At 34.7% G+C, this 13,208-nt stretch overlaps 1 protein-coding gene across 1 annotated transcript; it reads right to left on the bottom strand.

Annotated features, from left to right (window-relative positions):
• Nucleotides 1-3,421: 3,421 nt before the first annotated feature.
• LOC125853536 (uncharacterized) lies at nucleotides 3,422-3,913 on the bottom strand. Its single transcript, XM_049533250.1, has one exon. The coding sequence runs from the start codon at nucleotides 3,911-3,913 to the stop codon at nucleotides 3,422-3,424; it is 492 nt and encodes a 163-aa protein (XP_049389207.1).
• Nucleotides 3,914-13,208: the final 9,295 nt, after the last annotated feature.

Genomic DNA, 13,208 nt, shown 5'->3' with positions numbered 1-13,208 from the left:
TAGTGTTTAATTTCACATTTTTGACAGGTTGTGTGATTACTAAATAAGAGAGATGTATAGAGTCTTCTCTTAGTGCATATGTATAGTTAGTGGTTTTGTAATCTGGTAGTTCAATTACAAAATCATGTATATAATACAAATGTGTGAAGAGAGCTTTATAGATTTCTAATAATTGGTGACACTATGAACTTCTAAGAATGGTTCCTCCCGATTAATATGTTTCTTCACTTCTCTGAAATCTCATAGTAAATTATAATCTTTAGTCCCCTCTTTTCCTAGCAAATTAGTTACCGCATACAAATTATTGCTTATTTACTTGTTTCATTCACTCAAGCAGAGGGATAAATTTCTTTCAAAAAATATATCGTTCTCTTTTTTATTTGTGAGTTCTTTTTAAATTTCTTGGGTACAATTTTTTAGTCATTATTTTACTTGGATTGCCAAAAAATTTATATTATTTGTGTACTTTAATTTGTTATAGCAGATCTTATTTTGGAAGTTATCTATTATATGATGTTTGGTTACTTATTTCTATTTCTTAATAGTAGTTTTTTTTATTAAACTGATAAAAGCTTTTTCTTTTCTTAGATTAAGAAATTGAAGTCGGAAGAATCCTTCCTTGAAGGAAGTGCAAGCAAGTTCAAGGGCAAGAGATTTTATGTTTTGAAAGAGATAGTTTAAAGATCATGTGTTATGCACATATATTGAAATTATAATTTGTTGTCTTTGTAGGAGTTGATAAAATTAATGTCATATAATTTGAATGTGTGTAAATTTTTTTTTATCAATGTGATGCTTATTTCTTTGTATGAACAATGAAAATTTCGAATGCATACTGAATATCATTTTGTATGTGAATGAGTATGAACGTATATGAAACAACAATTACTAGCCAAAAAATATTTTTAAATTGAAAATATTGTTGACAGTAAAAATTCATATGGCGAAGGGAATTTCGATAAAGAAAGAAATTTTGGCCGCTAAAAGTACTTATAACGACTAGAATTTGTTGTTTTAATAGAACGTTTTATCGACCAAATGACCATCAACGAAGGGGAATTTGGTCGTTGTAAGTACATGTAGCGACCGGATATATTATCCGGTCGTTAACCTTTAACGACGGAGCTTTTAACGACCAGTGACGACCAATTTTTCTCCGGTCGTTATAGACCTTTAGCGACTGGATTTGGACTTTTAACGACCAAATCTCCTTTCGCTAAAGGTCATTTTTCTTGTAGTGTAATCAAATCAAGGATCTTAATAACAATATAGAGATTCAATACTCAGAACTCAAGACTCAAGAACTCAAAACTCAATAATATTTCTCATCTCAAAAATACTCAATTCATAGGGTTTATGTTAAAATATAGACATGAACGAATCTACTCAAGAATCTTAATGCATAACATATAGCAATTCAATAATTAGGAATAAAATTTCAAAAAAAGAATCAAGAACTCAAGATCTCAAAATCAACTCATCTCAAGAATACTCAAATCTGGGTATGTTGTTGTTGTTGTATGTAGCCCGTGAGGATGAACTAGTCCAACACTATGATGGCCTACATACATGAAAGAACAAGGTTCTTGAAGAATCTTGAGAAAGAACTTGATTAAAAGCCTTGAAACCCTAGCTTGAGGGATAACAATCAAGAAAACGTTTCTTGAGATTCTTGAATTAGTTTCTTGAAATTTCTATGGCCAAAAATTATAATTTCATTAGTGATACATAATTGTATGAAGAAATTTGAGTTGAAAAGAATGAGATTCTTGGAGAAGGACTTACCTTGAAGAAGAATCTTGAAAAAAGATTAAATAAATCTTGAATGGAAGTCTTCTACTTTGATTTTTCCTTAGGGTTTTGCATTAGGATTTGAGAGATAAGAGAATGGGGGATTAAGAGATAAAAATCTGATTATTTTGAGCCTTTAATTAGTCAATATATTTGTTTAGGGTTTTCTGTCACGACCCAAAATGAGTCATGAGTACATTAAGTTAATTTTAATATGTTTCCTTTAATGTTATTGTGCCAGAACGTGACATCCGATCCAATAATATCGTGTCGGAACGTGATACCCGATCCAATAATACCGTGTCAGAACGTGACACCCGATCCAATAATATCATGTCAGAACGTGACACCCGATCAAATACTACCGTGTCAGAACGTGACACTCGATCCAATTATATCGTTAATTCATTTGTCATTCTTTTATGATCTCTTTCCACTTCCTTAACAATATTTCATTAAGCCTTGTTTATTCAAGGCATCACTTTAATAGAATAAGTTCAAGGTTATGGATTCCACAGTCTTGGATTAGAGACGAATCACAACAACACATATATTATCCAAACCACAACAACTAAGTACATAGAAAAATTCACAATATTATTCGATGATATGTAAATCACTATTAAGAGTCTATCTATCACATAGAATAAACCATAACCTACCTTCACTGAAGAACCGAAGTCAAGCAAGCTAAATCTCCAATGCTTTTCCTATTCCTTGAACGTTTTCAATCTATCAAGTATGCATACTTCATAAGTTAACGAGTCCATAGACATCCACATTACTATATATCTAGCCTAGACTCAAAGACCCACCCAAATCTATAATCAATTTCTTAAATTTTGATCCCAACTAATATATCAAGTCTCACGTGTCTTAAATTCAAGCCTAGTGTTAAGTCTTAATTTCTCCAAATAACATAACCTTAATGGTATTTAAATAATACAATACACCTAATATTTAATTACCTATCTCAATATATTAAAACTTGAATCATAATATGATAACCATAAGAAAATTTCACACCCAAAACCAAAGGTATGACCCGTAACTTTAACACTGGAATAACGTATAAAACTTTGATCCAAATTTCAAATTCATTCTACAAACCTAATTAAGTCTCAATTGGTGACCATTGGTCATCAATAGCAATTGACTGGCCACCAAGGCCTTGTCCTTAAATCAACAGACAAAACTACAATTTTTACTCTTTTGCAGGTTCAACTCATGCAACATTAAAATTTTCTTCCATCCTTAAACGACTGCCAGCATGATAATACTAATAAAAATAATAATATGACTTCTACCTTAGAAAATGCATAGGTTGAATTTTTACCGGATGCAGTTGGGTGTTGTTCCTCGTCGTAAAGGTATGTTTCCTGTTGTTCTCCCTTGTCATATTTTTTTCTAATAAATGGGTCAATGCTAAGGGTATTTAATAAAATATGGACTTGGCCCATTAATCACCAACTAATAAACAAATATTATTTAATAAATATCCATCAACTAAATAACCTTAGTTAAATAAATAGCTCAAAATTCTTATCTAAAATTTATCGAAAGGTCTTTTGTAAAATAAAAAGCTCTAGTACTCAAAACGACCTAATGAGTTGTTACATTAGATACCAATTTAACCATCGTTCGTCCTCGAACGATCAAAAGAAGGTGAGGGTAAGAAAGGGGTACCTAAATCAACAAAAAGATGTGGATATATTATGTGCATATCATCCTCTATCTCCCAAGTAGACTCTTCAACTGGACGATTCTTCCACTGGACCTTTATAGATGCAATCTCCTTTGACCTCAATTTGCGGACCTCCTCATCTTGAATAGCTACAAACTCCTCATGATAGGATAGATTATCATCAGGGAGGACCGAATCCCAATGAATAATGTAGTTTCTATCACCATGATATTTCTTCAACATAGACACATAAAACACCGTGTGCACATCTGATAACCCTGGAGACAAAGCTAGTTCACAGGCCACCTCTCCCACACATTTTAGAACTTTAAACGGCCAAATATACATTGGACGAAGCTTACCTCTCTTACCAAATCTCACCACACTTTTAATGGGTGAAACCATCAGCAACACTAGCTCTCCTTCCATAAACTTCATGTCCCTGACCTTCTAGTCTACATACACTTTCTTCCTGCTTTAAGCTACTAGAAGTTTCTCCAACGGCTCCTCAAAATATCAGTACCTAAGGTTTCACCTCAAATATATCAAAACAACTATTTAGAGACCTACACCTCCTATCATACAATGCCTCAAATGGGGCTATCTAAATACTCGAATGATAACTATTGTTGTATGTAAACTCAACTAACAACAAACTATTCCCAATAACCACCAATGTTAATCGTATACACGTCTGCACCATGTTCTCAAGGGCTTTGACACAATCATCAGGAAAAATCTTTTCTCACATAACCATGATAAAATCCTAAATCAATATTGGCTACAATCAGAAGTGAACCTAAATCAACCACCACACACTCATAAAACACAAACCATCATAGATCTTATTAATATTTCCTTCTCACAACACAAACTTTTCACGAGCTTAAGTTATAAAAAATTGATCTTTAAACATCAGATACTCATCAAGGGAGAATCAAACTTATTGTAACATCTCACACCTAGAAACGACTATAAAGAGTTTAAAATATAAAAATATTGATTTTAGGAAAGAATAAGGAAATCTGGAAATTTTTGTCTAAGTTAAGAAAGTGAGTTTTGGCCATTTTCAAACGGTCATAACTCCTAGCTCAGGATGAATTAGGAGCGTCTCTTGGTTGGGAAGATCTTGGAGAGATCTTTCCAACGCCGCCAAGTTTGCGTGATTTAGACAACATATGAGTGAGTTATGCCTTTCGGAAGTTGGGCTGTTGGATTGAGGAAAGTCCAAACCCGGATTTAAGGAAGGGTAAACTAGTCTTTTCTCTAATTAATTTCCTATTTCATTTTTAGGAATTTATTGGGGTAAAAACAGAACTTAATTCAGTTTTGGGAAATTAGAATACGCTTAGGGCTTGGAGAAAAGAGAAAGAAGAAAGAAAGGGAGAAAAGCCAAGATTTCGCCAAGAACGTCAAGCGTTTGGAGTGGAATTCATCGGGGGTGATCCCTATTAAGGTATGTGAGATCTTTTAGTGATGGTTTAGTTCACCCACACACCAACTTGTTTCAATTCAGCGATTTTGAGTTGTTTACATATTAAAAAGTGAAGTTCTTGAAGGATATCGTTAAGTTCTTGATTGGTTGTGTTGTTGAAGTTTCTTGTTGATTTGATTCGTATTTCCGGGTGGATTTTCGAGTTAGATTTGTTGTAAGTTGAGAGTACTATTGACCCTAAGTGTTTGGGAAAGGAACTAGTGAAGATTGGAGGGTTTAGAGATGAAAAACGTAGGAGAAAAGTTGGAATTTTCTGGGTAAAGGAGTGGGGCGCCGCGCCAGCCAGCGCTCCCCAAAGCAGTGTCTGACGCTTTGGCCTTGGGGCGCCACGCCAGCCAGCGCCCCCAGCATGTTCTCTGAGGTTTGGGGCTTGGCGCTCCATGCGTTTCAGAGCGCCAAGGACGCCAGTTCACCCCATTTTCCCCCCATCTTTTCGTACTAGTTTCTAAGTGATGTACCTATGTTTCCTAGTTGATTCTAACACTCTAAGGTACAACTAACCATCATGAAATCATCCATAAACATGAGATCATGAACCTTGAATCCATAATCCAATTCAAGGAAAGTTAAAATCAAAGTCAAAGAAGTTAAGAGTCAAGTCTAGAAGTTAAGAAGCAAGTCAAAGCAAAGTTTCTTAAAGTTTTCAAGAGTCTTTAACAAACGTTTTAACTTCGTTTTAAGGCTCAAGTTTCAAGTAAAGCAAAGAGTAAAGAGTTGAGTTCATTTCTCAAAAGCTATAAGAGAACTAAGTATTCCCAAAGAGTTTATAAATGTTTTTACACATTTGAGCAAGAGAAGGGAACATCGATTCCAAAAGAGCTTTTAAGCTAAATTTTGAGTAATTACCTCAATTCAAAGAAACAATTTTGTTTTTTTACAAACATATGAGCTAAGTATATTTTGGGAGTAGTATTGAGCACCGATATGGGGATGCGAATTCATATTAACTCAAGTCTCCATAAACCATGTAGCCATCATGGGTAGTAAAAGATCATACTTTTTAGATGACTCCTTAAGATGCTTTTAGCATAGACTAGTGGATCCACTAAGTTAAGCATTCTATATGACGACAAAGTATAAGATAGTTTTGGCAGCGTGGGCAAGACGCTGTCTCACCACTTAGGCTCATAGTGGTGGTTGCCGGTTAGAGAATCTCCTATAAAAGTTATATTACTTTTATATATAAGTAAAGTTGAGTTTGTTATTGCTTTATCTTTAACGAACTAAGTTGTTTACACTGTTTTACAAGCTATATATATATATATATTGCATGTGTCTTATTGCTTTATATTGAGTTCGGTTATTCATGAGTTGTACAGAGCCAAGGTAAGTGTTCCTTCTTACTCTTTTCAAGCTTAAGTTGTTGTTTAACATTCCAACTCGCATACTCGTACATTCAATGTACTGATGCCAGTTGGCCTGCATCGTCTTATGATGCAGACGTAGGTAACCAAGATCAGCATCCAGCGCCTCGTTGATCCAATTGAGCACTCAGAGTCAGTGGTGAGCCTCCTTGCATTCCGGAGGACTCTTTTATTCGCTTTTAGTCTTTCATTATTAGGATATTGTGGGGTCTGTCCCAACATCCATCTCAATATTATAGAGGCTTCATAGACAGTCAGACAGTTAGTTATGAGTCTCTTATCTATGTATTTGCAGATACTTTGTTTTGAGACAAAAGTTGCCAATTTGGCTAAGATGTTATCATTTAAACTATTATATGAGTTTATTTTGTTGAGTTAAGTCTTCCGCTGAGTTAAGTAAGCCAGGCCAAGGGTTCGCTTGGGGTCATCAATGGTCTCCGAGTGCCGGCCATGTCCAGGGTATAGGCTCGGGGCATGACAATTATTTAACCCACAGAAGGAAATGATCAAGTAACCACACATCGAGCGATACACCTAAGCATAAAAAACCTCTAACAATACTATTAAAATGCTAGATTAGTAGTTGTGACAGTAGATAACCCTCAAGAACGGTAGAACTAGACCTAATGATCCCCACATTAAACCACAATAATCAGAACATGACTTTGATGACTAGATGAAAATTAAGACTATATGATAACTGTAAATACTCAGGGTAGTTCTTCTACAAATTTTCATAAGCAAGGTGGTACATGTAGAACCACTATATACCTTAATAGCTTCCAACACAACACCAATTATATCATCTGAGATAACCAAGTCTGCCCAAACATCCTACTCAACCAAGAGGACATTGCAAGATCGATACACCCGATCCACCACTAGGGATTCACCCACAAAAGTGAAAACATGTGTGAGCATAGCTAGTAAATCATATGCCAAACCATGTACAAAATGAAATAGGTGGTCACATAAGAATGTATGGAAGCAAGGTTAAATAACACTAAACTCTTCCTCTAAGGAGCCCATATCAAATATTTACATTCAGCTAACTACATTTCTTTGATTCTTAGCTACCCACAATCCACCGTTCTGGTTCCCATTACAATCGTACATATACTCTATTTAACAGACTCCACATACTCTTCACATCATTCCACTAGAGCCCACACTCTCAAGACTAACAATTATCATAGCCACTCCGGTCTTTTTACCTTACTCTAATCCAACATATTTAGTCCTTTAACCATAAAAAGTAACAAGCTTTATGACCCAATCCATGCATAAGTCTTTCCAAATGGTCAAAACACAATGCAAGCGATCATTTATTACCTTACAAATTCATACCTTGAAAAAACATACGAATATTGACTTACAATGAAAAATTTGAATTGTGATCCAACTGTGTAACCCAATCCTCTCATCTATCAACATTAGCTCATACCTTAAAGATTTTTATGAATTCATGTATCTTAGCTTATCATTTATCACCTCTCCATCAACCTTACCATATCATTCACTAAAAAGTCAACTGTACTATTACAAAACTCAAAACCACAAAAGAACTTATCATCACACTTGAGCTGAACGTCTGTACAATCCTTTCTGAACTCTTATCCAATAGTTTTTAACCAATCTAATGAACATGTGACACTAATACCATAATCAAAGAAAAATGGATGAAATCACGCGTCTCTGAACCCAATTATCAACACCTTTTAAGATACCTCTTTAGCCCTTTCATCAGAGAAAATATTCTTGCTCTCGCCTCTTTTCGAAGGCTACACTACATCCCACTATTTTTATTTTATTTTTTTCCCTTATGATTCTAACTCCTTTAAATTCTATTAAGCGGTGGCTAGCTTCTCCTAAAACTTTTCATACAACCACGTTACTCACCAAATAGTAGAAAATCACAACCTTAGATACTCGCAAGTCGTTATTACTATACACAATTCGTTTAAGCAACCATAATTATTATATAGTTGCATTTCAATTGCAATCCATCACAAACTCTTATTACCATCATGCTCAGTTATTCCTTTTCATCACCTCGAAGTCAAACTTTTCATCGATATGACCCTCAAATCTAGTTATTTCAATCAAATCCAAAGGACTAACCCAATTTTATATGCATTTTCTTACTAAAATCTTCAATTGCATTTGCCCAAGTATACTCACTTGGACTTTCTTTACCCATAAGTTTGTCATTCTGATATCAATCCACTCTTTTAGAGCTTAAGATAAAATCACCAGTCCTCATTTGGAATCCTCAAGATGCACTTCACAACCGAAATGTATTATTACCGTACCAAAGATCCAATACTAAAACTTTCCTTAAAACAATGCTTAATCCAAGCGTCTGTAGTAACAAACTAGTTGGTTTCCAAACGTTAATGCAACATCGAATCTCATTATCTGAACATGTCATACAACTAATAGCTCCTTAAGTAGTTATCTAGCCGGCATTACAAAACTTCTTGAATGTTGTCACCTTGACAAAGTTATCTAGCTTCACCCCCTCTACCTTCATCATAAAATCAACCACTTCCTAAAAGTTTTTTTAATTGAAGCAACCACCTATAAATCTTGACTCTGCAAATCTGACCTCAATCCCTTCACAAAACAACGAGTCTGCTCTTTAGGACTGACACAAAGTTGAGTCGCATAGTTGGATAAAGCATAAAATTTGACCTCATAGGCTGCAACAAATATCTTATGTTGCTTTATATTTAGGAACTCGTCTTTTCTTCTATCTCTCAAAGTTCGGGGGTATATACTTCTCCATAAAAAATCTAGAAAATGATGCCCAAGGCATAGGTAGTGCCTTTACTGGTCGACACTCAACATGAGACCGCCACTATATTTTGGCGTCTCCTTGGAACTGGTATGTCAAAAAATCAACACCAAGCCTCTCCACTATATTCATCTTATGAAACAATTCATGACAATCAACAAGGAAATCATAAGCATCTTCATATTCAGTACCCGTTAAGAATGGGAGTTTCAACTTTAAGAACTTAATTAAAAAAATCATGTTGATCACTAGTTATTATAGGTCCTGTAGTCAATCGAGATAACATACCTATTTCCAAGGACACATTTTCTCTTGTTGGCGCTGTTGTTTCCATTTCTACTACTCTAGTACTAACCATATATACCAATTGGATTCAAGTAGTAGCATGAAAGAAAGAAGGAATGGAGTTTTCCTAAAGTCCTATAGCCCCTCGAAGAAAAGTAAAGGCGTCTCCGTACCGTTCCGCAATACTCTACTAGACTTGTCCTTGTGTGATGAGATCACCGAACCCAAAGCTCTGATATCCAGTTTGTCACGACCCAAAACGAGTCATGAGTAAAGTAAGTTAACTCAATATGTTTTCTTTAATGTTATCGTGCCAGAACGTGACACCCGATCCAATAATATCGTGTCAAAACGTGACACCCGATCCAATAATACCGTGTCAAAACATGACACCCGATCCAATAATATCATGTCGGAATGTGACACTCGATCCAATACTACCACGTCGGAACGTGACACCCGGTCCAATTATATCATTAATTCATTTGTCATTCTTTATCATCTCTTTCCACTTTCTTAACAATATTTAATTAAGGCTTCTATATCAAAACATCACTTTAATAGAAGAAGTTCAAGTTTATGGATTGCGTGGTCTTGGATTACAGACCAATCACAACAACACAATTATCCAAACCACAACAACAAAGTACATAGAAAAATTCACAATATCACTCGATGACTATCAATCACTATTAAGAGTCTATCTATCACATAAAATAAACCATAACCCGCCTTCACTGAAGAACCGAAGTCAAGCTAGCTAATTCTCCAATCTTTTCCTTTCCTCAATGCGTTGAACGTTTTTCAATCTATCAAGTATGCATACTTCATAAGTTAATGAGTAGACATCCATATTACTATATATCTAGCCTAGACTCAAAGACCCACCCAAATCTATAATCAATTTCTTAAATTTTTATACAAACTAATATATCAAGTCTCACGTGTCTTAAATTCAAGCCTAGGTTAAGTCTTAATTCCTCCAAATAATAACCTTAATGATATTTAAATAATACAATATACCTAATATTTAATTACCTATCTCAATATATTAAAACTTGAATCATAATATGATAACCATAAGAAAATTTCATACCCAAAACCAAAGGCATGACTCGTAACTTTAACGCTGGAATAGCGTATAAAACTTTGATCCAAATTTCAAATTCATTATACAAACCTAATTAAGTCTCAATTGGTGACCATTGGTCATCAATAGCCATTGATTGGCCACCAAGGCCTTGTCCTTAAATCAAAAGACAAAACTACAATTTTTACTCTCTTGCAGGTTCAACTCATGCAACATTAAAATTTCCATCCACCCTTAAACGACTTCCAACATGATAATACTAATAAATATAATAATATGACTTCTACCCTAGAAAATGCATAGGTTGAATTTTTATCGGATGCAGTTGGCCGCTGTTCCTCGTTGTAAAGGTATGCTTCCTGTTGTTCTCCCTTTCTTGTCATATTTTATTTTAATAAATGGATCAATGCTAAGGGTATTTAATAAAATATGGACTTGGCCCATTAACCACCAACTAATAAAAAATTATTATTTAATAAATACCCATCAACTAAATAACCGTAGTTAAATAAATAGCTCAACAATCTCATCTAAAATTTATTGAAAGGTCTTTTACAAAATAAAAAAGCTCTAGTACTCAAAACGACCTAATGGATCGTTACATTTTTTAGAGGTAAAAAGACAAAAAAATGACCCTTTTTAATGTTTTCCGTTGGCTAATTTATCACTGCACTGTATCAAATTACTAAAATGGTCATAACCTTTTACTCAAAACTCGAATTGTTGCAAAATTGGTGGCGTTGGAAAGATGATTGAAATACCTTTAATTGAATAGGTTATGAGTCACGTAACTCTTTATAATCTAAGAGATAAAGTTGTTTGAAGTTGACCCAAGTAGAATCTTACATCAAAACTTAATCGGTAAGGAAACTTTCAACTCAACTTTGGGCTAGGAGATTCTAGTGACCTTAATTGATATTCAAAATCATCCCCACACTAAAGAATTTACCTTTACACATATGTGCAATTTAATAATCACCTGATTCAATTTTACATGTAAATGAAGAATAGTTCGGGCCTTAGCTTAGAAATTTTCGGGGTGTTACAAAGGGTTTCAAGCGTTCATTCAAGGATTGAGAGATTTCGCTAAGAACAAGAGTTCTTTCGCGGTATGTAAGCTTCTTATAGTGTTGGGTTTGTTCACCCTCACACCAATCATGTAATTTCCTTCATAAATTCGTCCATGAGATTGCTCATATTGAGATTCTTGAGGAGTTCTTGAGTTTTAACACCACTCTTCAACAATGGAGGTTTTTGAGTTCTTGAGGTGAGAGTTTTGCGAATGAGTGTTGTTTCTTGGTGGATTTTGTGTGGGATTTCATCGAAATTGTTTTGTTTTTTTGAATCAAAGAGAGCTAGGATGAAATCATTCGATTTTAGATGAGTTAGAATTGAAATTTGAGCAATAAAATTCGTCGGGTTTCTGGGCAGGGGCATGCGGCGCCGCGCCAGCCATAGCGCCCAAACTATTGGTCAGTAGATTAGGGCATGGTGAGCTGTGCCACTCAATGCGTCCCAAATACTACCCAGTAGTTTAGGGGTTGGTGCCCTACGCCACTCAGTGCGCCAAGTCCCTTACCCTTCGATCCTTCTTTCCGTGTGTGTTCTTTCGCATCGTACCAGAGTTCTTTTCTTGATATTCACTCTTAAAATCTTTATTTAATCCTTGAGATATAATACATAGCCTAATAAAATCTCTTTATTTACATTTCAAATTAAAGTAAAGTTAAGAGAAAAGTTCAAGAGGTCTTTTTGAGTCAAATTTGAGAACTCTATAGTTTTGAACTAAGTGTTGAGTAAATGAGTTTGAGGATGAGGAGAGTTGAGTTTCAGTTTCAAAACAAGTATAAGGGAACTAAGTATTCCCAAGTATGTAATACTTTTACATTTAAAAGAGAGAAACACCGATTTCTAAATGAATTTACAAGTTAAGAGGAGTTTCAGAGTATTACCTCTTTTAAGAGGATCTTTTGAGTAATTACCTTAATCGAGAAGGAGTTATGTTTTTAAACATTTGAGCATGAGTTATATATATTATTGGGAGCAATATTGAGCACCAATATGGGATGAGTTCAGACAACTCAAAATCCTCATAAACCATGTATGCCAACATGGGTAAAATATCATACTTTTTAGATGATTCATTATTGCTTTTAAGCATAACTTAGTGGATCTACTTAGCTAAGGTATTCTATACCCCGACAAGGTATATGAGAGTTATGGCAGTGTCGGTGAGACGCTGCATCATCACATAACTCAGAGTGATAGTTGTCGGTTAAAGAATTTCCCAAATAAGAGTAAAGAGTATGTTATTGTATTTTTATACATTTGAATTGATATCTACTATTTTAAAAGCTTTAGGTATTGTATTTATTATTGTTGCTATCATATTGAGTTGAGTTGAGGTGAGTATTCCTTCCAGCCTTATCAGTTCAGTTAACTGTCGCTTTCAATTTTCTTCTTACATGCTCGTACATTCAATGTACCGATGTCATTCGACATGCATATTTTTATGATGCAGATATAGGTGTTCAGAGTCATCAACAGACGCTTCGTTGATACCATTTGCATTCCAGCTAGCTTTGGTGAGCCTCTTTGCTTACCCAAAGACTTCACTTTATTGATTTTGTTTTGTTAGGATGTCATGGGTCTTGTCCCGTCATTTATCGTAGTATTTAGAGGCTTTATAGATAGTAGTAATT

Source organism: Solanum stenotomum, chromosome 1 (genome assembly GCF_019186545.1).
Source record: "Solanum stenotomum isolate F172 chromosome 1, ASM1918654v1, whole genome shotgun sequence".
NCBI classification, from domain to species: domain Eukaryota; kingdom Viridiplantae; phylum Streptophyta; class Magnoliopsida; order Solanales; family Solanaceae; genus Solanum; species Solanum stenotomum.
The sequence above is the reverse complement of the archived record's forward strand: the minus strand, read 5'-3'. Positions and strand labels throughout refer to the sequence as shown.